We start from the raw sequence: 25,354 nt of genomic DNA, 5'->3' as shown, positions 1-25,354 counted from the left end.
TGCTTCAAGAAGATGACCACTGCCCTGGTGTGAAAGAAAAATCATGCAGTGTGCCTCAATGATTACCACTTGGTAACTCTGACCTCCCTAATTATGAAGTGCTTTGGGAGATTCTTCGTGGCTCACAAAAACTCCATTCAACCAGATTGCCTTGATCCTTTGCAATTCCCCCACCTACACAAAAGGTTCATGGCATACACCATATCCTTAGCCCTACACTCATCTCTGGAATATCTGGATAACAGGAATACCTATGTCAGGCTCGTGCTTATTGACGATAGCTCTGCCTTCACCATTATAAGTCCAAACAAACTCCTCTCCAAACTCTCAGATCTAGGTCTCAGCTCCCCGCTCTGTAACTGGACCATCAACTTCCTGAGCTGCAGACTGCAATCAGTAAGAATGGGCAAAAACACCATCTCCATGATAATCCTTAACACTGGTGCTCTGCAAGACACCTGTTGTACTACTTATCTACTCAGAGCTGTGTGGGCAAATTCCGTACCAACTCTATTTACAAGTTTGCTGACATACCACTGTTCCAGATGATGAGACAGAGTAGAGGAAGGGTACTGAGTGCTTAGTGGCCTGGTGTAAAGATGACAATCTCTCCGTCAACATCAGCAAAATGAAGGAGTTGGCCATTGACTTCAGGAAGTGGAGTGAAGGACATGCCCCTGTCTGCATCAGTGGTGCTGAGGCGGAGATGGTCCACAGCATCAAGTTCCTTGGGAGTAATGACCAACAAGAATCTGTCTTGATCTACCCATGTCGACACGACAATCAATAAAGCACACCAATGCCCGTAATGCTTCAGACTAAGGAAATTTGACATGTCCACAAAGACACTTGCCAATTTTTATTTCATGCACCATTGATACATCCAGATAGGATGCTTTCACAGTGTAGTATGGAAACCGCTTTCCAACACTGCGAGAAACTTCACAGAGTCGTGAACACAGCCCAGTATTTCATCAAACCAGCCTTCCATCCATTGACTTTGTCTATACTTCCGGCTGCCTTGGTAAAGCCGCCAGCATAATCAAAGACACCCCCACACTCTGGTTATACTCTCTTCCATCCATTTCCAATGCGCAGAAGATACAAAAGTGTGAATACACGTACAAAAAGTCAAGAAAAGCTTCTTCCCTGATATAATCAGACTTTTGAATGGACCTTTAGGGTGGCATGGTGGCTCACAGCACCAGGGTCCTGGGTTCAATTTCACCCTTGGGCGACTGTCTGTGTGTAGTTTGCACATTCTCCCTGTGTCTGCGTGGGTTTTCTCCGGATACTCCAGTTTCCTTTCACTGTCCAAAGATTTTCAGGTTAGGCACACTGGCTATGCTAAATTGCCTATAGTGTTCAGGGGCCTGTAGAATAGTTGGGTTATTGGGGAATGGGTTTGGGTGGGATGCTCCAAAGGTTGGTGTGGACTTGTTGGGCCGAAGGGCCTGTTTCCACACCTTAGGGATTCTATGACTCATTCCATGAATCTCAAATTTTGATTCTGGCGTCTTTCTCTGCACTTCTCTGTGGCTGTAATACTATTCTGCGTTCTGTTCTAGTACCAGATACATTTGATATGTTACAATCAGCCTGTATAGCGCACACAACAAAACTTTGCTATCTCAGTACATGTGACCACAATAAATCAAATCAGATCAAATTTGGCAATCTGCCAATTGAAATTCCCTAGTAATGGGAATTTCTAGCAGCCAGTCATTTTTGGCGGTCAGATAATATATCCTCTTCTTTTCTTTAAAAGAAAGGGTTGTAATAAGTAGAAGTTGTATTTCAGTTTTACATTGACCAAAGTTGATACAATAATGTAATAATTTCAATGTGCGTAAGCAACGACGTACTGCTTGGAGCTGCTGTGAAACAGCTAATTTTTCATTATAAGCTGATGTGTTGGTCAGCCTGATCTTCAATTGTGGTTTCGATATGTGGGGCCCTTGAATGCACATCCCCACTCCCCTCAAACCCTCAAAGACAGAGCATAACCTTGCCTTGTGTCTGGAGCAATGTAACTAACTCTATACTGGCATTTTCACTAACGAGCAGCAGCCAATCCCTAGGCGTACCTGATAACAATTTTTGCTGCAGTTTCCAAACAACTGAAAGCATCTTAGCTTCTCATCCTTATCTTTGACTACAAGAGCAACACTTCCTGACCTTTCTGGCTCTAGCCTGAGATTAGATTAGATTAGATTCCCGACAGTGGAAACAGGCCCTTCGGCTCAGCAAGTCCATATCTCAGTCAGTTCATTGCTTTAAATAAGGATTCAAGGCCTCCTTTCCAATGAACAAAAAAGAGGAATAAATCTGCCTGTCTTGTCTCTTTGTTGGTTCATAACCTTTCTTACCTCAGTTTCCTATTAAGCTTTCTCATTAAACATGTGAGAATTGCTGTATAATTTCTAACTATTTTAAGATGTTACAGGTTTAGAACCAGATGGCAAAAAACTAACATTATGAAATAAAGTTTATTAGTATGTTTTAAGACAGTCTGATCACTCCTTCCTCCTGTATTATTCAGCAGACTTAGTGCAGTGAAGGAGACATGTTCCACTTCCATAAGTCAGAAGCACGTCGCACAATTACGAGTCTGCAGGCGATGAGTGTGTCTTTATTGGTAGTTTATTCAGAGACCCAGGTAATGTTCTGGGCTCCAGGTTCAAATCCTGCCATGGCCAATGGTCACTTGGCCCTTGAATTTCCCCACTCCCCTCAAAGACGGAGCATAACCTTGCCTTGTGTCTGGAGCAATGCAACTAACTCTATACTGGCATTTTCACTAACGAGCAGCAGCCAATCCCCAGGTGTACCTGGGGATTTTTGCAGCAGTTTCCTTACAACTGAAAGCATCTTAATTTCTCACTCCTTTTCTTTGACTACAAGAATAACACTTGCCAATTTTTGTAGATGCACCATTGATACATCCAGATAGGATGCTTTCACAATGTGGTATGGAAACTTGCTTCCGAACACTGCAAGAAATTTCAGAGAATCATTAGCACAGCCCAGTCATTCATCAAACCAGCCTGCCATCCATTGAATCCATCTATACTTCCCACCAATGGTGGAGTTTGAATTAATAAATAAAAGGTCTGGAATAAAGATTCTAATGGTGACCATGAAACTTGCTGATTGTCAGAAAAACCTATCTCGTTCTCTAATATGCTTTAGGGAGTGAAACTGCCAACCTTACCTGGTCTGGCCTACATGTGACTTTGGAGCCACAGCAATGTGGTTGACTCTGAACTGCCCTCTGGACAATAAAATGCTGGTCCAGCCAGCGACACCTACATCCCGTGCATCAAGCATTTGTGCTGGAGTAAAGACTAACCAAGGGAAATTAAGTGGGTTGTGCTCAACTTTACGTATTGGGATTGGGAGGAAGCTCTTGGGCATTATAATGGGTGGGTGGACTCTGAGGTCATTCATGCTGAGAAAAATACACTCCCATTATTCCTAAAGGTTTGGAAAAACATGATCATGGTGAATGAGGTATATAGTTAGGATTTCTTTGTTAGCCCATGCGTTTGTGTGGCTAAATTCGAGTTAGGCTTAAGAAAAGTAAATGCATTACACAGAGTACGAGCAAAACGATAAGGTGATTGCAAAGTAATTTTTAAATTCTTTTTCTAATAAGTTGTACAGATAAATATTAAACGTTGCCATGGTGATGGCTGTGACACAAGGATTCATGGACTTAAAACAATGGGATACCAGGTTGTGAAAAAATCTGGCGTATCAGTATCTGATGCTTCTGCGATTTGGTACTTGACCGTGCTAACAACATTGGTGACTGCTTCCATAGAAACAAGCCCTGACCTTGCACAAAATGTCCTTCGAATAACGCAGTAAGTAGTCCCCACACCTGCATTCAAAATATTTCTAATTGATCCAAGGATGATTCCAGTTGCATGCTGTATATATTGATGCAGACTGTTTTTCTTTCCCACTATTAGTTGGTGCCTGAAATGCTGATTTGCTGTAACTTGGTGTTCTTTCTCTTATTTTGTAGAAAAGCACTGCAACACATGCCACCGCTGTCCCTCACTGCAGGATCCACAGAGCTGCCAAGCTTCATGTCATCAAATGTTCTAGAGAAAGTGGACAGTTTCCTCGTCAGGATTGCGGGGTAAGTTTTGTTTTTGTATCCTACAGTGATGAATTGATTTTGAATCCAATGCAAACGACTCTCATCATCTGTTTTATCAGCTTCCTCCAGCTCTACAACACTTTGTTATTCCAATGGCTTTTTCCTTATCCCTGTCACTGTGAACCGTTCCTAGAGATCGTGAGGACCAAACTTTGATTCCCTCTTGAAGCTCTTCACTTCTCTCCTCTAATAAAGCACTTCTTCTGTGGCTCTATCAAATTTTGTTTGATAATAGCTTCTGTGTGATGTTTTAATTCCTTGAAGCTGCTCAAATAATACATCACTTGGCTATTATACTGGTTTGTGATGTACAGTGACCCCTTAAAGACTGGTTCAATTCTTACTTCCTTAACATTGTCCCCCTTGGCTTTGTCTAATCAGACAGAACCTATTGGCCTCTACGATTATGCAGACTTTCATTTTTCCATTGTCAGCTTACACCGTAGTAATTATCCCCAGTCAGACTGTTCTTTGAGACCTTCATTGTCACAGTGGATATCCAAATTAAGTAACTTCAGTGTAAATATCCCATCTCTCCCTGTGATAGGTCTAGTCCCTGCCTTTTTTTTTAAAAGCCTTCAGTGTACTCCAGAGAAGTTACTTTAAGCAGCTGTTTGATTTTTCTAGATAAGAACATTCAACAGGTTGCTGACCCCATAGATCACCTGCTTAATTTCAGGTCTGCTCATTTCAGGCCACAGAGGGTACGAAGTGCACTTCTGTCTCCAAAACAGGGAGGATAAGTTGATCATATTCTGGATTGCAATTCATTTAACCCCTTGCTGGAAGAAATCTATTTTTCTGTCAAATAACCCTCAAACACTATGTCCTATATGAGTAACCGGAGTGGATCACTGCTGAGAATGTTGTCCTTTTTATAAATATCAAGGTCTGTGGGATGGTTTGAATGAAGTTGTAACAGCACCTCTGCCTTGTATCCTTGGTACCTGGTTTTAATCTAACAACTGCTTCAGTATCAGAAGTGTAGCTTAGCACAATATTGTTTTGATGTCTTAATCCCCCTCAACCAATAAATTGCACCATGTTGTACATAAAACTTCTGTGGAAATCTTTGAATTAAAACTTTTACTGGAGAAATAGAGAGGATTGCAGAAAGCATTCTGTTTCCCAATCCATTTGAAAGCCAAGCACAAGGTTAATTGCCCCTTTGGTAGTTGAGAAGAGCTGTATTGGAAGGATGTATGAAGGAGGAAGGGAGTGTTGGTGCCATTGAAAATGTTTCCAAGCCCACCAATGGTGCTTACATGTTCCAGAGTATGTGTTCCCAACAACAAAAATGTTTGCTGGAGCCTGAGCGTGTGCAGGTGGCCCTGTTATGTCAGTCAGGTGTCAATTTATTGCCAGTAAATGGTATCCAGCACTGCATGTGATATGGCCAGTTCAGATATATCAGCGTGAATCTTGATGTATTATAGAACTTGTGCCATTCCCATTGCCTCTATGTGGTTCTCTTTCCATTTTGTGCTGAAAGTTAAAATTTCTAAATGATGACTCTGACGGGAGGAACCTGCTGGTAATCACGAATTGTGCTCTGTTAGTGTAGATGTTTCAGGGCAGTCACCAAAGTGGTCAATGATTTCTCTTTGGTACTGCTATCCAGAAGAAGAGCAACTTTTCACCAGCCTCTCTCTCATGAGCTCAGAATAATCCATTGTTATAAAATAATAGGCACTCTTAAAAACAAGTGGGCAAACTGAACATCAGAACTATTATCCAGATTAGAACTACATCTTCTTTTAATCCCATACGTAACACACAAGATAGCAAACACTGTTTAGAGATGATATGTTTGAAAAGGGCAAAAGAGAAACACCCAGTTGGCCAATGGTCTGAAAATCAAATAGTAGAGTTTGAAGGATTCTGAGTCTACCTGCTTTTTTGTTGACAAAATGGAATTGCAGATGGCCATAGGCCAATGAAAGGCCATCCAAATCGGGTTTTGGTTTGGATTTGAATCTTTGGATAGTCGTCACAATTTAGCTCTTCAAAGTTCACAATTAAAATTCTGAGGTGTAGAAACTTTGTCAGGTTCCCTCCTGCTTCAAATAAGAGAGGGAGGCAGATAGTCTTGTAGCCGTAGCATCGTCCAAGACATTTTCCTTCTTCCCAGACCACTTCAATTTTTGTTTTCATAAACTTATTCCAGAAAGTGTTGCTAGGTGACTGTCAGTATGGTTGCCTCATAGCCTGTTCCAAAGCCGTGTTTACCGCAACTAAAGTCGATAAACCCAACTCTTATCTCACCAAAAGCTTTTTTTGGCTACTTTTCCAAAGGAATTTGACTTTCCATAATGAACGTGTGGATATCAGCCTGCGTTAAACGGTTAACATCATTTCAAAGAACACAAGAGTTTCCCTTCAAATCATTTTTTGATTCAGAAAGTGTCCAAGTACTTCAGCATTTTCAGTTCTCCATGTGGCCCATAAATATAGAAATGTATTGCCAATGTTGGCGACTTGTTGAATCTTTGTAATGCTGCAATTTATCAAAATGTTTTTTCAAAAGCTCGCGTATATTAACAAAAGCTGCCTGATGGCTGTATGTACCAGCACAGAACATCTCCAGAATCTGTATTCCTGGTGCCTACTGGAAATGTGGGAATCATGGTTTGCCTCTGCTGTGAATACATGGACAGTGGCATCTACTTGACAGACAACTACTGCCTGTCACAATGTAACACTGCAGCACTGTGCTTCTCTTTATGCATGGTCATTGCACAGTCTAGCAGTGGTGTTGATAATAAAACAGCCTATTTAGTCAAATTTTATAACTTTCTAACCGCAGCATTTGTCAATGATCACTTCCGCCGATTACTAACAACCATATCTTATGAAATACTGCAGATCCTAGAAACCTGAAACAAAAACAGAATGCCACAAAAGTTCAGGCTTGTGTATAGAAAACTAGTATGTCAAGGTAACCTTCTGTGAGAATTGGAAAAACTAATGGCTTTTAAGCATGTATAGAATTTGGGAGGAAAGGGAAGCACAAAAGGAAAGATCTGTGACACTGGAAGTTAGTAGGGATGGCGCAAGGCATGAGGGCATGGTAAAAGGACCAGCAAAGATAAAATGAGTTCAAAGCAGGCAAAAATGGAAACAGCAGAATTGTCGCTAACACCTGTCATTGAGGAATATGGGGACAGCAATAATCTGAAACTATTGAACTCGGTGTTGAGATTGGAAATTGTAAAATGCTGAACTGAAAGGTGTCGACCTTCTGTTGAGCTTTTTTTTAAGAATCTTGGAGCTTAAGAACAGAGTGGTTGGCGGGAGTGGGTTGGAAAAATCAAAATGGCAGTGACTAGAAGCTTGTGGTTAAGCTCATCAACAAAACAGAAATGTTTATAAATCTGTGTATGCGTGTGCATGTGGGTATGGTCTCCCCACTCGCTATAGTAATTTACCTTGTCAACAGAAATTATGATATGGAAAATTGAAATAAGTATGTATAAATTAAACAGTTGCACTTGGAGGAGAATTTGTGGCCCGAGACACAGAAAGGAGCAGCGGGAAAATGTGTAGCATTTTCTGCTGTCCAGTGGGAAAGGGAAGGAATACACTGTGAGGCTGATTGAAGAGCAGATTGACCAGGGTGTCGCAGTGAGAGCGTTCCTTTTGCAACACTGAGAAGGAAGGGAAAATAGGTTTGGTAGCAGAATCAGAATCTGAGGTGATGAAAATGATGATATATGATCCACTAAATGTGAGGGCTGGTGGGTTGGAAGGTGAGGACTCTACCATAATCCTGGGTGAGAGAATCAAAGCAGAAGTAAGTGAAATGGGACAGAATGGGTGGGGAGCATTGTCAAACCATAGTGGAGGGACATTTTCAGCTGAAAAGGTGTGCAAGAGGCTCAGAAAGTGGGAGAATTGAATAGATTCCTTGCTGGAAGTACTGTGGGAAGCAGTGCCACCAGGATGGGAGTCAGTGGGCTTGTAGTGGATTTCAGTTGACACCCTAATCTCAGAAACGCAGTGGAGAAGTTGAGGAAGGGCAGAGTTGGAGATGAACCTGTAAAAGTGTTGGGAGGGTGGAAATTGGAACGAAAATTAATGAAAGTTTGCAGTTTGGAGAAAAGAGGAGGAAACAATATCAGTTCAGTCATCAGACTCCTGAATAAGAATGGCAGGTTCCTGAATAGGACAGGAGGAAAGAATGTTCCACAATTCCCAGGAAAAGGCAGGTATAACCTAGTACCCTGCTGGGGTCCTGTAGAAATGTATTTGGAGGAAGTGAGTGGAGTTCAAAGAGGATAGTATTTGATGGCTGAGCCACCAGTCAGGAAGTAATGGAGTATTCTATTCTGGTGAGGTATTGAAGTATGAATTTTGGAAGGTGACTCCGTCCACCATTTAACAGTTGCCAGTTTCTAAGCCCTCGCCACCACCTCGCTGTGGATTTCCAATTTCTATGCCCTCACCAACACCTCATTTCCTGGTGCAGCTTTATGCAAGCATATTATATGCAGTGCGTGTGCTTTGACTTCCTTTCTTTGTGCTGTCTAACCACCTCCCCCCCCCCCCCCCCTCAAATTGTGGATGAAAGAATGATTTCCTTGTACTCCTTTTAATTTAGTGTTTGCAGTATTTCACTGTGGTCTTTTCTACACAGCTGGAGGCCAAATACAAATTGGATGTTCACTTTGCAGAACATCATCATTCACTCTGCAATTCTGACTCTGAAGCTTCTGGTCATTTTAATGATCTTCCCCCACTCTCCCTCTGACCACAGTGTTTGAATAAAGCTGGAAGAACAGCACCTCATCCTTTAGTTAGGTACTTTTGGAATCAATATTGAATTCAACAATTTCAGGTCTTATCCACTGATTCTGTTTGACAGTGATCCCAGTGCTGCCATTTACACTTCCTCTGAATACTTTCTTTTTTTATGTCTCCTTTTTTTAATCATCTCTCATGTTTTATATCCTTGTCCATTGTGTTGTTCAATCTCTCCCACTTTTTCAGACTTGTCTTCATTCTTTCCACCCATTCCCTCATTCCTTGCCTCTATATTTCCACAAAGGTGTTACCTGTTCTTTTTCTGGTCTTGCTGAATGGTCATTAGCCTGAAACATTAGCTTTATTTATTTTGTGTGTGTGTGTGTGTGTGTGTGCGCGCACGTGCATGCGCACACACCCTGAAACGTCAGCTTTCCTGCTCCTCTGCTGCTTGGCCTGCTGTGTTCATCCAGCTCCGAACTTTGTTATCTCAGAGATAAGTAAAGGTTGCTTTGAGCTAATAATGATGAGCATCAGCATTTTTAAAAGGAAGTTCACTTTCTTCACTCATCTAAAAGAATCTTGTGATGAAAAATAAAATTCATTTAATATTTTTGAGCTAGTGGATATTAAACTTTGGTTCTAAAAGGAAACCTCTATTAGTTAGCATAATGGCTCAGTGGTTAACATTACAGCCTCACAGCACCAGGGATCTGGTTTCAGTTCCACCCTGGAGTGGCTGTCTGTGTGGAGTTTGCACTTTCTCCCTGTGTCTGCATGGGTTTCCTCCGGGTGCTCCAGTTTCCCTCCTCCATCCAAAGATGTGCAGCTTAGGGGGAATTGGCTGTGCTAAATTGCCCATAATGTCCAGGAATGTGCAGACTAGGTGGGTAGCCATGGGAAATGCAAGATTACATGGTTTTGGTAGGGGTTGGATTTTGGTGAGATGCTCTTTGGAGGATTGATGTAGATTCAGTGGCCCAAATGGCCTGCTCCCATACTAGAGGGATTCTGTAATTCTATGGTTCTATCTGGAGTGTTCCAAATACACAACAAAGTTAGCACTATGCTGGAACTTCACAACTTCTGGTAGCAGTTTGCCTTCTGCATTAGTTCATGTATTATTCTGAACCTGTCAAACTTTATGAACGATGTGCATTTTTAAAAAGATTCATTCTCTGGGTATGTTTAACACTGGGCTAGACGCACTTAGTGCCCCAAGAAGGCATTCTTCAAACCTTTGTTTAATTGTTGAATGCGTCTGTGGGCAGCTTGCTTGGCCACTTAAAAGAACAGCTACGATTAGATAAGCTAACCTTTTTTATCTGACTATATTTCTGTTTCAAAAGAATTTCTCTCTATCACTAGAACATCTGGATTTTGTTTAGCTATGCCTCAGAAGTTGATGAAAATGCAGACAAAGCAGAGTAAACCTTTACCAAGTCTGCATTTAAAGCTAATGCCACCACGAGGTAGAATGCTGCATCTGCAAGTAGCATTTCTGTTGACATAACCAGATATAGATCTGCACAAACACAGCAGGCCCAGCAGCATCAGAGGAACAGGAAAGCTGACGTTTTCGGTCCAGAAATAGGGGAGTGGAAGGGATTCTGAAATAAATGGGGACAGATGGGGAGGCGGATAGAAGATGGATAAAGGAGAAGATAGGTGGAGAGGAGACAGACCAGTCAAAGAGGCGGGGATGGAGCCAGTAAACGTGAGTGTAGGTAGGGAGGGAATAAGTCAGTCCAGGGAGACAGACAAGTCAAGGGGGTGGGATGAGGCTGATAGGTAGGAGATGGGGGTGGGGCTTGAGGTTGGAGGAGGGGATATGGGGGTGAAAGGACAGGTTAGGGAGGCGGGGATGAGGTAAGCTGGTTTTGGGGTGCGGTCGGGGGCAGGGTGATTTTGAAGCTTGTGAAGTCCACATTGATACCATTGGGCTGCAGGATTCCCACGTGAAATAAGAGGTGCTGTTCCTACAACCTTTGGGTGACATTATTGTGGCACAGCAGGAAGCCCAGGATGGACATATCGTCCAAGGAGTGGGAGGGGCAGTTGAAATGGTTCGCGACTGGGCGATGCAGACATTTGTTGTGAACTGAACGTAGGTGTTGGAACTCCCCACCTACACTCACCTGTACTGGCTCCAACCCCGCCTCTTTGACCGGTCTGTCTCCTCTCCACCTATCTTTTCCTTTATCCATCTTCTTTCTGCCTACCCCTCTCTCTATATTTATTTTAGAATCTCCTTCCCCTCCTCCATTTCTGAAGAAGGATCTAGACTTGAAAGATCAGCTTTCCTGCTCCTCTGATGCTGCTTGGCCTGCTGTGTTCATCCAGGTCTACACCTTGTTATCTCAGATTCTCCAGCATCTGCAGTTCCTACTATTTCTGCTGACACACTGTTTTCGTCAGTTGTGAGTTAACTGACCCAATATCAGCAAGGTGTTGAGAGGCAGATTCTGAAATTAATGTTCAAAAATGTCTTAAAGATGGATGTATGCCAGCAATTTGCAATAGTGTGTAAGGTGGAGCTGTGTTTATTATGCCATAAGAAATTGGAACAGGAGCAGACCTTTTGGCCCCAAGAGCCTGGCCCACCATTCGGTAGGATCATGGCTGACTTGACATTCCTCACGTTCACTTCCTGCCCCCTCTCTGTAACCCTTGATTCCCTGTCTGAACAAGAATCTGTCTATCTCAGCCTTAAATATACACAAGGACACTGCTCCCACAGCTCTCTGTGGCAAGAGTTCCAAAGACTTTTGGCCCCCTCAGAAGAAATCCCCCCCTCCTCATTCTTAAATTGGCATCCCTTAATTCTGAGGCTATTCCTATGAGGGAAACATCCTCTTGGCATTTACCTTGTTGACTCCCTTAAGAATTCTATATGTTTCAATCAGATCACCTCCCATTCTTCTAAACCTCAGTCAGTCGTGACCCGGTGTTCTTAGCCTTTGCTCATTAGACAATCCCTCCATATCAGGGATAGTCCTAATGAGCCTTCTCTGAACAGCCTCCACTGAAATGATTTTCCCTTAATTAAGGGAACCAAAGCTGTTCTCTGTCTTCCGGAAGTGATCTCACCAGTAACTTGTATAGTTACAGTAAGACTTCCCTACTCTTATACTCCAACCCCCTTGAAATAAGGGTCAACACTCCGTTACTGTTCCTGATTATCTGCTACACTTGTGTGCTCGCTTCCTGTGTTTCATCAGTTACATGGTGCTACGAGATCATGAGCTAGTTTAAAAAGCAATGAAACATTTTAGTTGTTAGCTTTTGCTGAAGACATGAGTGTTCAAGTGAGTTAACTTTAGGACTGATGTAGGTCAACTGTGAAAAGGGAGAACATGAAATGAATGAGTCCTCCCATGCATCACCAGCTGCTGTCAATTAACTTCAAAGTTTGTATGTGAGTTGTCACAGCATAACTGAGCATACTGTGATGGATCATGTGACTATTTTTGAATTGGGAACTGACATTCCAATTTGACAAATGTTTTAGATTGTATTTTTGAATGATGTACAAATAATTGGTCTCATTGATCAATTTGAAGAGGTGGCATGTACTTCATGAATACTGTTTCCAAGAAGCAGTCTCAAGACACTCCCGCCGCCCACCAACCTTGCAGTATTGTCTTTGATTATTGTTGAGCAGTATACTTCTGTTTCAGTTGCTGTGCCAGTCCTGAAGCAGAGTTGACTCTCCTAGCATTCGCTTTAGCCAGAGGAAGCATAGCCAAAGTGATGACATCGCTTTTGACCATCAGTGACCACTTGGAGACAGAGTACGAGGCATCCCCCCTCCTTGCTGCCATGGCATCTGTACGACTAAACCAGCTTCAGAAATACGGTAAGCCTTGCTGTTATGATCTCTGTACAAACTGATTTTTAAAATGGAGGAGTCTCCACAAGCAAACCAAGTAATATCAATCTGAATCAAACTCACAAATAGGCTACACGGCTGATGCTTGCTCCTATGACCCAGCTTCACCTTTCAGTGACATCATGGCTGATCTGGTTGTAATTTCAAATGCATGTACCATTGATAACTTTCATCCCTTGCTTACAAGCGTCAGATTGCCTGTCTGTCAACAATATTCAAGGAGTCTGCCTTCATCAACTTTTAAGGAAGAGTGTGCCAAAGATTGACGAGGAAAAAATTTAACCACATCTCCATTTTAAATTGGCTACCCTTGATATTTAAACAGGGTCTTTCTATTCTAGATTTCCTATAAGAAGAAATATTGTCTTGATACTTTGATTATACTGTAGGCCCCCCTCCAACAGCCACCGAGAGATTGAGGAATAAATCCCACCCCCCCCCCCCCCCCCCCAAAAACAACGGGGGATTTTAGCTATGGAGAAAGGTTGGTAGACTGGATTTGTTTTCATTGGAACACAGGAGGTTGAAGGATGACCTATTAGGAGGTTATAAGATTGTGAATGGCATGGATAGAGTGGAAAGTATGAGGCCTTTTCCCAGGGTGGAAGGGTCAATTATAAGGGTTCAAGATGTGAAGGTGCATCTCTAAAAGAGATGTGCAAGACAAGTTTTTCACATAAAAGGTGGTGAGTGCCTAGAATATGTCACCAGAAGCGGTGTTGGAAGCAGACACAGTTGCAGAATTTAAGAAGCGTCTGGACAAATACATGATTAGGAAGGGAACAGAGGGATATGGATCCTGTAAGTGAAGACAGTTTTAGTAAGGAAGGGCAAAAAGTGGCAGTGCAGGCCTGGAGGACCGAAGGGCCTGTTCTTGTTCTGTATTGTTCTTTGTAAATATGTAGACAAAATATGGAAAGATACAATAAAAACAGAACTGTTGCAGTGGGTGGCTTTAACTTCTCCAATATTAACTTGGACTCCATTAGAGCAAGAGGCTTAAACAGGGCACAATTTAAGTGCATCTTAGAGGATTTCTTGAAACAGTATGAGGATAGTCCAACTAGCGGAGGGGCTATTCTGGATCCTGTGTTGGCTAATGAGCCTGGTCAGGTGACTGACCTATCAATGGGAGAGCATTTCTGAAACAGTGATCACAATTCCTTAAGTTTTAAAATAGCTATGAACAAGGATAAGTCAGGTATTTGCGGGAAGGTAAATGACTCAAATTACAGGAGCTAGGGAATGTTAATTGGGAGGAACTGTTATTGGGCAAGTCCGCATTTGACATGTTGGGATTGTTTAAAGACCTGCTGGGGAGAGTTCAAGACTGGGATGTTCCAGTAAGGAGGATGGACAAGGATGGCAAGGTAAGGGACCCTTGGATAACGAGGGAGGTGGTGAATTTAGTCAAAGGAGAAAAGCATAGATAGGGTTGAGGGGATCTAAAATCGGGCAGAGCCTGTGAGGAATATAAAGAAAGCAGGGAATTAGGAGAGCAAGGAGGGGCCATGAAATGACCTTGACGAGTAGGATTAAAGAGAATCCCAAGGCATTTTATGGATACATAAAAACAAGAGGATAACTAGGATCACTCGAGGATAAAGGAGGGAAATTATGCTTAGAGGCGGAGGATGTGGGTGAGATCCTAAATGAGCACTTTGCATCAGTATTCACTCAGGAGAAGGATATGGAGGATAGTGAGATATGTGTGGAACATGCTAATATGCTAGGGCATTTAGAGATCATGAAGTGATGCTGGGTCTCTTGAAGAACATTAAGGTGGATAAGTCTCCAGAGCCTGATAGTGTCTACCCCAGGTTACCAAGAGTGGCAAGAAAGGAGGTTGCTGGGACCTTGACCAAGAGCATTGTATTCTTCCTAGCCACTGGAGAAGCCCCAGAGGACTGGTGAGTTGCTCATGTCGCTCCTCCATTTAAGAAAGGAAATAGGGACAATCCAGGAAACTGTAGACTGGTGAGACCCTCATCAGTGGTTGGGAAGCTATTGGAGAGAATTCTTAGGGATACAGTTTATGTGCATTGGAAAAAAATTCGACCTAATTGGGGGCAGTTGGCATGGCTTTGCAGGGAAGGTCATGTCTTACTAACATTGAATTTTTCAAGGAGGTGACGAAGTTGATTGATGAGGGTAGAGCAGTTGATGTTGTATACATAGATTTTAGTTAGGCTTTCGACAAAAGTCTTTCATGGTAGGCTCCTCTAGAAGATTAAGATGCATGGGATTCATGGTGACCCGGCCGTGTGGATTCAGAATTGGCTTGCCCATAGGAGACAGAGGGCACTTGTGGAAGGGTGTTCTTCAGGCTGAAGGTCCGTGACTAGCGGTGTTCCACAGATCTTCGTATTGGGATCTCTGTTGGTAATATATATGAATGACTTGGATGAAAAGTTCAATGAGTGGGTTAGTAAATTTGCAAACAATACAAAGATTGGCGTTGTGGATAGTGTAAAAATTTGTCAAAGGATACAGTAGGATATAGATCAGTTGTAGATATGGGCGGAGAACTGGCAGAAGTTTAATCTAGGCAAGTGTGTGAGGTGCTGCACTTTTGGAGATAAAATGTTAAGAAAAAATATACAGTTAGTGGCAGAACTCTGAGCAGCATTGATGTACAGAAAGATCTTGGGGTTCAAGTCCATAGGTCCCTGAAAGTGGCCATGCAAATAGATAGGGTGGAAAAGGAAGGCGTATGGCAAGCCTGCCTTTATTGGCCAGGGAATTGAGTACAAGAATCAGGATGTCATGTTGTAGCTTTGTGGCACTTTGTTTGGGCCACAATTAGAGTTTTGCATTCAATTCTCGTCACCACATTACAGGAAGGATGTGGAGGCTTTGAAGAGAGTGGGGTTTACCAGATTTACCAGGATGCTGCCTGGATTAGAGGGTATGAGCTAAAAGGAGAGGCTAGAAAAACTTGGGTTGTTTTCTGCAGAGCAGAAGAGGCTGAAGGGAGACTGGATAGAAGTCTATAAAATTACGAGATGCGTAGTTTGGCGGTCGGAATCCTTTTCCCAGAGTTGAATGTCTGTAATTAGGGGGTATGCATTTAAGGTGAGGGGAGGCAAGTTCAAAGGAGTCATGAGGGACAAGTTTTTTTACATCGACAGTGGTAGGAGTATGGAACATGCTGTCAGGGATGGTGTTGGAGGAAAATACGTTCGGGGCTTTTAAGGAACTTTTAGATAAGCATATGAATTTGCAAAGAATGGAGGGATATGGACCAAGGGCAGGCAGAAGGGATTAGTGTCAATTGGTGTCATGTTCAGCACAATGTTGTGGGCTGGAGGGCCTGTTCCTGTGCTGTGCTATTCTGTGTTCTATACCTACTCTGCTGAGACCTCTCAGGATTTTATGTTTCAGTCAATTTATCTCCTACTTCACTAAACTCTCGCAAATGTGTATCCTTCCTGTCGACCTCTCCTCATAAGTCAACCCTCCCATTCCAAATGTTAGTCCAATAAACCTTTGAACTGCTGCTTAAGGTGACGAACCTCTTTTTAGATTCAATTCCCCTTGAGATGTGATAATGTACAAATAACTTCCCAAATTGCTTTCTGTTCCGTGTTTCTGACTTTTTGTACAAAGACATCCAAGCCCCACTGCAGCTTAGGGTTCTGCAATCTTTCACAATTTAGATATATCTTCAGCCCTCCATAGACCATTTTATATTTCCTCACATTAGACTCCATTTGCCATATGTTTGCCCACCCACTTAACCTTTCTGTATGTTTTTGTAGCCTCCTACGTCATCTTTGCAGCTTCCTATTTTTGTGTTGTCAGCAAATCTGGCAATTGTACTTTTCATTCTTTCGCCTAAGTCATTCATATGAAGTGTAAGCATTGAGGTGCTACTGCTAATCCTTCTGGCTCACCACTTGTGATGTCTTGCCAACCTGAAAAAGACCCATTTATGCTTGCTTTGTTTTCCTGGTAACCTGCCAGCCTCCTATGCCAGGCCAAATGGCCTCCTGTCCAGTATGTTACCTGTCTTTGCAAAATTGTGTTTTTTTTCATAAACATTAATTAACAGGCTAAAAAAATGATAATTTTGATTTAAACAGTTGACATAACAATGATAGTCTCAGTGCAAGGACTCTCACTACTTCAAATGTGGTATCACAGTCAGTCTCAGTCTGTATCACAGCCTGTTTAAATCACCCTTTGTTTTGAAGGCTCTGCTTTTCTATCCAATTATTTCTCTGTTGAGATCATATTAGCAAGTGGCTGTATTTCACCTGAGATTCCTGGATATGCTTGCCACTAACAAGGTAGATTCCCATTCTGTCTTGGGTCGTGGTTCACAATGCCTAGGACTACTTACTCTGACTTATTTAAATGGTGTAGTGCACTCAGGTAGCACTGAATCAGCAGCCGTTGGTATCGTCCATTGCCCAAACAATCAACCCTCCTGTCTTTTGTTTGGTCCTTTCTAACTGAATAACTCACTCTCTCACACACGCTGTCATGCGCTGTCACGCTCACTCACGCACACGCTCACACTCTCACACAAAAAATCGTTGTTCCATTTAGAGAGAACTTTTGCTGTTTTCTCTTTTGAACAGTGTGTCTGAACTGCCAAAAGAAAACAAAATTAGAAATTTCTGGAAAAGCTTATAGGTCTGGCAGCATCTGTGGAGAGAAATCAGAGTTAACGTTTCAGGCCCAGTGACCCTTCCTCAGCACTAGGAAGATGTTAGTTTATATGCAGAAGACAGGATTGGTGGGGGGGGGGGGTAAGGAGTAAGGAGTAAACGATAGATGGAGGTAGAGCAGAAAGATAGAGAACAGTGGGACACTGTGACCAATTAAGTAAAGATAGAGCACCTGAAGATTAATTCCCTTCACAAACTATATTTTAATACTGAGATCTTCATGCTAGGTGATTGATAACCCTGAATTTGCATGGGTAAGACTCATTTTCTTTGGCAAATTTTCATCCTGACATGTGGCAAGAGAAAATAGAGTCCATGCTCTTAACAATACGTTGGAGAATTACTGCACAATGCGCCATCAAACTAGAATTTAGCAAAATTGGCAGATTCAATGTGCAAAACAATAGTTTTAGTCAGAACAAGATACAATAATATGGTGATCGCTCATACACTCTGTGTTTGGCAGTTTCGGCTACAGAAGCGATGTTCTTTGTGAGAAGACAGGAGACCACAATCAGAATTGCTTGTTTTGTGCATGTGCTTGATATTGAGCTTCCCCAGAGCTCATCCTGTGGCAGGCAAATGTTATTTGAAGATTGAAGACAGCTCAATCAAATAAAAAGGTTATTTAATGATCTCAAGAGATACAAAGACTTTCACTGAGAGTACTTGCAACTGCGACCCTGCCTTTTTATTTTTTGTGTTTTAAAGTACACAGCTAAAGATTTGGTTTCACGTGCACTTTATAGGAAAACCATTGCAGTTGACAGTGGAGGCATGTGACGCCAAAGAAGGGAAAGAAAAGGGATTTGGACCAACTGCTGTGCTTTATGAATCGCTGCTGGGAGACGGTAAATGTTTTAAATGTTGTTCTTCATCAGATGCTTGTACAATTAGGGGAGGAGATGATGACAAGGTGCTGGGAAAGGGAGAGGGTAATTACGGATATCTGTCACATTTTAAGGGAGGGGCTGCTTTCCGCAAAGGTAATGATGATAGAATGGGCAGTGCAGTCGCTCAGTGGTTAGCACTGCTGCCTCACAGCGCCAGGGACCTGGGCTTGATTCCACCCTTGGGCAACTGTTTTATGGAGTTTGCACATTCTCCCTTTGTCAGAGTGGGTTTCCTCCAGGTGCGCTGGTTTCCTTGCACAATCCAAAGATGTGCAGGATAGGTGGATTGGCCATGCTAAATTGCCCATTGAGTTCAGGGATGTGTAGATTAGATGGTCTGTAGGGGGAATGGGTCTGGGTGGGATGCTCTGAGGGTCATTGTGGACTTGTTGGGCCGAAGGGCCAGTTTCTACACTGCCGGGTTTCCGTGATCTAAATTCATTTGTTGAGCATGAAAGCTGTAGCTTGTTATTCAGTGGCAGCACAGGTCTTAAACTTGCTTCTGCGAGGTGTCTTTGGATTTTTATCGGTGCAGAGTTTTGGTGAGAGGTGTTTTTACACCCCAGGAGAATAGTTTAACATCTGGCAATCACTTCTCTCCCTTATACTGTTGCAGGATTTCTGTCTGAGGCCGGCCATACACGAGCCAGCTTCGTTTTGTCGTCAAGAACAAAATTATCCATCCAGGTCTCTCAAGTTAGGATCAAGGTAAGTACCTGCGTGTGGACACACACATGGGCTCAACTACTTCCAACCCTCCTTAGCTCTCAATGACACTCCCTTTAAAAATCAAAGTCTCTTCCTGCCCCATGCAGTCATGAATTGAACAGTTTCACAATCCTCTTCAGTTCCTTCAGAGCTTCACTTTTTTCCCTATCCCCGCAGTCTTTGGAAGCCTCTGAATTTTCTCACAGCTTTACAGATCCTCGGTTTCAAACCAACTTCGTATGATCTGGGTGTTGCTGGGGATGGAGGGGTTGAGATACAAAAAAAGTAGACCAGAAGGGTGGGGACTTTTTTTTACTGGTGCCCGGGAGGTTCTGGAGTGACCACATTGAAGTTAATGAAACCATGAGGCATGTTGCTAAGGTGAACGACAAGGGACTTCCCCATAGAGTGGGGGATTTGAAAACTAAGGGGCATATTTTTAAGGTTAGAAGAAAAAGATTTTAAAAAGACGTGAAGGGCAACTTTTTTTGCAGAGTGAGTGGTTCATGTATAGAATCATAAAATCAACGAATCATCTACAGCGTGGAAGCAAGTCATTTGGGCACATCGAGTCCACACCGACCCTCCGAAAAGCATCCCACCCAGATCCATCCTGTTCCTGTAACTCTGCATTTCCCATGGCTAATCCACTAGCCTACATACCTGTGAGCGCTGTGGGCAATTTAGCATGGCCAATCGACCTAACCACACCTCTGGACTGTGGGAGAAAACAGGAGCAAACCCTTGCAGACACAGGGAGAATGTGCAAACTTCACATTCTGAAGGTGGAGCTGAACCCGGGCTCCTGATGCTGTGTGGCAGCAGTGCTAATCCCTGAGCTACCGTGCCACCTTATGGAATGAACTGCCAGAGGAAGTGGTGGATGCAGGTGTACAGTTACAATGTTTAGAAGACATTTAGATAAGTTCATGAACAGGAAAAGTTTGGAAGGATACAAGCCAAGCGCAGGCAGATGGAACGGGCTTAGTTTGGACACCTAATTGATATCGACTGGTTGGACCGAAGGGTCTGTTTCCATGCTATATGACTGTATAACTTTATCTCCTCGTGGACCTGTGCATTTCATTTCTGTCCTAATCCTTCCCACCCCGTCCGTTTCAGTGCGCCGCCTTTGCCCTTGCAGCTCCCCATGGGACATGTTCCCCATTTGTCATGTTAATGCAGCTTCCATTCATGCCTGAGAGATAGTAGGAGCTGCAGATGCTGGAGAATCTGAGATAACAAGGTGTAGAGCTGGATGAACACAGCAGGCCAAGCAGCATCAGAAGAGCAAGAAGGCTGACGTTTCGGGCCTAGACCCTCCTCCAGAAATGGCTGAATTCTGAAGAAGGGTCTAGGCTCGAAACGTCAGACTTCCTGCTCCTAAGATGCTGCTTGGCCTGCTGTGTTCATCCAACTCTACACCTTGTTATCTCCATTCATGCCTGATCTGGCTGCCTAAGGATCAGTCTGTTCAACTGGCCTGTTTGTGTTATTTTTCTCTCTGTGCTTTACTCAGGTGCACAATGGAGCTAAAGGAGCCAAATGTGGTTTAATCTTTGCATATAATGATGAGTCGGAAACATTTGATGCAGAGAAACATTTCCAGAGGTTTGAAAAATACAACAAGTGGAAGTTGCAAGAATTCCGGCAGTTTGTGAGGAAAAGGTGAGCCAATCATCGAATTCACAAACTAATTCAGATCACAGACTGTGTTTTGACAGTTTCTCAAATTGAGTAGGTAATGAAAACAAAAACACGCCGTGTGAATGTTTTCTGGTTGCATTTTGCATGTGCCTGAGCTGTGATACTAGATCCTTGTTGCATGAGCTGTGTGAAATTTAGGTAGTTGCTGCAATAAAGTAACTGCTTAATTTAAGCAACAATAAAAATACTGCAGATGCTGGAAATCTGAAATAAAAAGAGAATGCTGGTGAAACTCATCAGGTCTAGCAGCACCTATGGACAGAGAAATAGAGTTAGCATTTCAAGTTTGATATGTCACTTCCTTATACCATCTCAAAACGTTAACTTTTTTTCTGCTCAGATGCTGCCTGACCTGCTGAGTGTCTCCGGCATTTTCTGTTTCAGTTTGGGTTAAAGGTTTTGTTGAATATGGGTGAGTCTGTATTTGTCACTTGAGTGACTCTGGCTGATGTAATTGTGCAAACATTTGTCAAATCTTATTCTCTTCATGATGAATGTATTAATGATGCTACATATATGCACTGGAAATTGTTTCCAGCATCTAATAATCAGTGTTTACTTTGTCTGAAACCAACAATCTGCATTAAAATCCAGTTACAGAAATTGATCTGAGAATTTGTCCAGTTGTCCTGATGGCATTTTGACACCTGTGATGATAAATGTTCAAACAGCACTTAATCACAAAGCCATTATGAAATATATTCATTGGAGCCTATTGTTTCCATATTGTGCATTCATATGTATTTTCTTATCTCATCTCAAATAGGAAACCTTTTATTTTTCAACTGTGTTCCCTTAGTGCTAGTATCTCCTAAACATCCCCAAAGCATTCACACTATCAAGTCCCCTCAGAATCTGTTATGCTTCAGTAAGATCACCTCTCTTTTTTTAGGCCCAATGAACGCAGGCCCAACCTGTCTAACCTTTGCTTATGAGTTAACATCCTCATCCCATGAATGACTTGAGTGAACCTTCTCTGAACTGGCTTTAACACAATTATGTCTATTCTTTTCAAAACAGAACTGTACATGGTACTGTTGATGTAGTCTCACCAAAGCTCTGTACAGCCGTTGTAAAACATCCCTACTTGTATTCTCAATTCTCTCGCAATAACAACGGCATTCAGTTTGCCTTCCTCATCAGCTGCTGTACCATTCAAATGTTGTTTTTCATGTATCTGGGCACTTCTGTTCTGTAATGTCTCTGCAATAATATGCTGCTTTTCTCTTTCTTCCAATACAGACAAAATCTCATTTTCCCGAACAGTGCTCCCATCTGCCAATTTTATGCCCACTCACTTAACCGATCTATATAACTTTGCAATCTCCACATGTATTTTTCTGAAGAAGGGTCTTTCCTGCTCCTCTGATGCTGCTTGGCCAGCTGTGTTCATCCAGCTCTACACCTGTTATCTCAGATTCTCCAGCATCGGCAGTTCCTATTGTCTCTGTCTTTTTCACAGCTTATCTTCCTACTTGTCTTTGTGGCATGTACAAATTTAGCAGCCATACATTTAGTTCCTTCATAAAATCATTTTATAAAGATCGTAAACAATTCACTTATGCCAATATGAAAATGATTCCTTTGTGCCTACACTTCATTTCCTGATAGGTAACCAGTCCTCAATCCATAATATTTTAGACATTGGGTGTTATTAATGTGCCAAAAGCTCTGTTGTTTTTTAGTCAGTATGGTTCGTTGTATGAAAATATTAATCTCTTCATTTAGGGGCAAACACTGTTACAGTCATCTTGGAAGTTGCATGTTATTTAGTTCAATAATGAATGATTATTTGCATTTATCTACATCAGGCACAGTGGCCGTAGTACTGATCTGGATGGGGATGAACCTGTTGGCTGGTTTGAACTAGAGGATGAATGGAATGAGACAGAAGTAAAATTACAGACCTGCCGAATCAGCAAGGTAATGAAGGACCGAATCACTTTCTTCAGTCTTTGTGGTAGAACTGAAATTTTGATTGTGTGGAGTTTGTGTAGTTGAGTTATTGTGTTTAGTTTATTTAGGTGGTGTTGGACACTAATTAGATGGAATTACTTAAACCGCCTCACTTTATTCAATGAACTGTCCTTGAAAATGTTACTCCTTGGGTCTCGCCATTGGGGGTGGTTTGAGGAACAAATTTCCACATCTGATTTGAGGTCTTTGAGTAAGGACAATCTGGGATCAAGTAGACCTTAGTGGCATGCATGTTGCAATAATTCTGGTTCGGAAGTAGGGAGGGAGGCATGAATGTTGCTCAGAATTGGGAGCTGGGGAGCTGATTTTGTCAAAGATACCTGCTGTGTGCATAGTTGAGTTGCACATTTGGTACTTTTGATGTGAGCAGATAGGTGCCATACCTGGGCACAGTATTCTGCAGTTGAATACGTAGTGGCAAGAGTAGAGTAAGAGGCACTTGGGGTCTCATCCTGTGATCCTGTTAGGAATCGACCTGAGTTACTGGGGAAGTTATTGTGTATTTTAATTTTTACTGCAGCCTCAAGGTGCTATCTGCAACAGTGACAAATCTGAAATAAATGTTAGAGGTTATGTTCCAGTCCCTTTCAATCTAGGATGATATTCAGTTCTGTTTGAGTGCTGGTATATAATGTTGCAGTGTACAAAAGACTCTTTTTTTTTTTGCTGCTGTTTAATGAAATGCCACATGTCTTGAAATAGTTGGCCGGCTTTGCAATATGATTAATTTTTTTTGTTCTAGGGAGGTCAAAGTTGCTGGCAAGGCCAGCATTTGTTGTTCACCCTTGAGGGTGATTGTGAGCTGCCTTGAACTGCTGGACTCTCTCATCACTGTTCCTTTATTCTTTCATGGGTTTGGACAATGATAGTGAGGCCAGCATTTACAGGCCGTCCCAACTTGCCCTTTACTGGGTAGCGGTGAGCTGTTGCCTTGAACTGTTGCAATCATCAGGATTTAGGGGGATGCACAGCTGTGGACAGTCAGTGTGTGAACAGATATTATCTGCACAGACCCTCTTCTGGGACTGGGTTGAGGGTAGATCATTGGTATGCAAACACTTCTTGAAGACAAATTGAATTGGGAGGTCAGAGGAATCATTTCAAGCACATTCTCAAATTAAAACTGAAGGAATGCTGTATATCCCCGCTAAGATGGGAATCTCTTGCCCGAGACCAGCCAAACAGGACTGTAAAACATTGAGAACGTGCCACTCACTTCAGATGTCTGCCATGCCCAGGGAACATGGGCATGTAAGCATGCATACACACCATTGAGCTGCCTCAGGAACAGGAAGTAAACCAATGTGCCGGTCTGCTCTGTACGCTGGAGTCAGGTATCGGAATCTTGACCTTGTTTAGACAAACCTTTGAGAACCTTTTCAATGTGAGGCAGTAATGCGAGGACTGATACTGTGCTTCTTCCTCATTGAAAGCCTGCCTAGCCCACTCATTTGATGTTCTCCCCTTCTGCCTTGAGGTGCTGTACTACCTCACAGCATTGTGGGAGCAGGGGTATTGGGCTGAGTTAGTTGGTGAGTTTAGGTCTTTGCTGGATTTGGGAGGCTGATGTTAGAGTTGTTGAAGAACTAGTGATGTGTTTTTTCTAATGTTATCAGTAAATTTCATGCACTCTGTTTTCTTCATGGGTTGTGCAGTTTTATGCTTTCAATTTGTATCGTATAAATTTTGGTAGAAAGACTGCTCTAAACTTGAAAGATTGCAGTTATTGAAGATAGCTGTGCGTTTCCTGTGATTAGTAGACAACACTTTAATTATTGGCTCCTGATGTTCCAGTTGATGCCAGTAGATGGCATCTGTGTAGCGATTATTAGAGAAAATTATATGACAGTTTTGACTTGCTCTTCGAGTGCTCACTCCCTGCTTTTTGTTTGCAGAAATCTTCCAGATGATTTAGTCAGTAGTGTGGGACATACAGCTGCTGTACTGTTAGGCAGTCACTTTTCAATGCGACTTGAGTTTGAATTGTGCCTGCGATAAATGCATAATTACATATTTTAGTAAATCTAATGATGTTTCTCATCTGTCTTGCTGACAGTATCACCATCAACGACCCAAAGAAGACGGTACAGTCATAGAATATTGCAGATATATAGCGTGGAAACAGACCCTTTGGCCCAACTCGTCCATGCTAATCAAATATCCTAAATTAATCTGGTCCCATTTGGTAGCATTTGGCCCATATCCCTCGAAACCCTTGCTATTCATATACCCATCCAGATACCTTTAAAATGTTGTCATTGTACCAGCTTTCACCACTACTTCTGGTAGCTGCTTCCATACAAACATCTCCCTCTGTGTGAAAAAGTTGTCCCTTAGGTCTGTTTTTATATTTTTCGCCTCTTAAACCCATGCCCTCTAGCTTTGGACGTCCCCTCCCCAGGGAAAAGACCTTGTCCATTTACCCTATCCATGTCCCTCGTGATTTTATAAACCTCTAGAAGGTCACCTCCTCATTCTCTGATGCGCCAGGGAAAATTGCTCCAGTCTATTCAGCCTCTCCCTATAGCTCAACCCTGACAACATGCTTGTAAATTTTTTCTGACCCCTTTCAAGTTTCACGACACCT

The 25,354-nt window shown here is 42.5% G+C and overlaps 1 protein-coding gene across 3 annotated transcripts in view; it reads left to right on the top strand.

Annotated features, from left to right (window-relative positions):
- Positions 1 to 25,354, top strand: part of zzef1 (zinc finger, ZZ-type with EF hand domain 1) — a 255,470-nt gene that overhangs the window by 34,936 nt on the left and 195,180 nt on the right. For all 3 annotated transcript variants that reach the window (XM_048556964.2, XM_048556965.2, XM_048556963.2), the window contains exons 6-12: positions 3,659 to 3,869; positions 4,034 to 4,150; positions 12,595 to 12,773; positions 18,232 to 18,333; positions 18,992 to 19,083; positions 20,603 to 20,751; positions 22,602 to 22,713. In XM_048556964.2, the coding sequence (XP_048412921.1) occupies positions 3,659 to 3,869; positions 4,034 to 4,150; positions 12,595 to 12,773; positions 18,232 to 18,333; positions 18,992 to 19,083; positions 20,603 to 20,751; positions 22,602 to 22,713 (962 nt within the window). The remainder of the gene's footprint in view (positions 1 to 3,658; positions 3,870 to 4,033; positions 4,151 to 12,594; positions 12,774 to 18,231; positions 18,334 to 18,991; positions 19,084 to 20,602; positions 20,752 to 22,601; positions 22,714 to 25,354) is intronic.

This window comes from Stegostoma tigrinum, chromosome 27 (genome assembly GCF_030684315.1).
Source record: "Stegostoma tigrinum isolate sSteTig4 chromosome 27, sSteTig4.hap1, whole genome shotgun sequence".
In the NCBI taxonomy this organism is placed as follows: domain Eukaryota; kingdom Metazoa; phylum Chordata; class Chondrichthyes; order Orectolobiformes; family Stegostomatidae; genus Stegostoma; species Stegostoma tigrinum.
The sequence above is the reverse complement of the archived record's forward strand: the minus strand, read 5'-3'. Positions and strand labels throughout refer to the sequence as shown.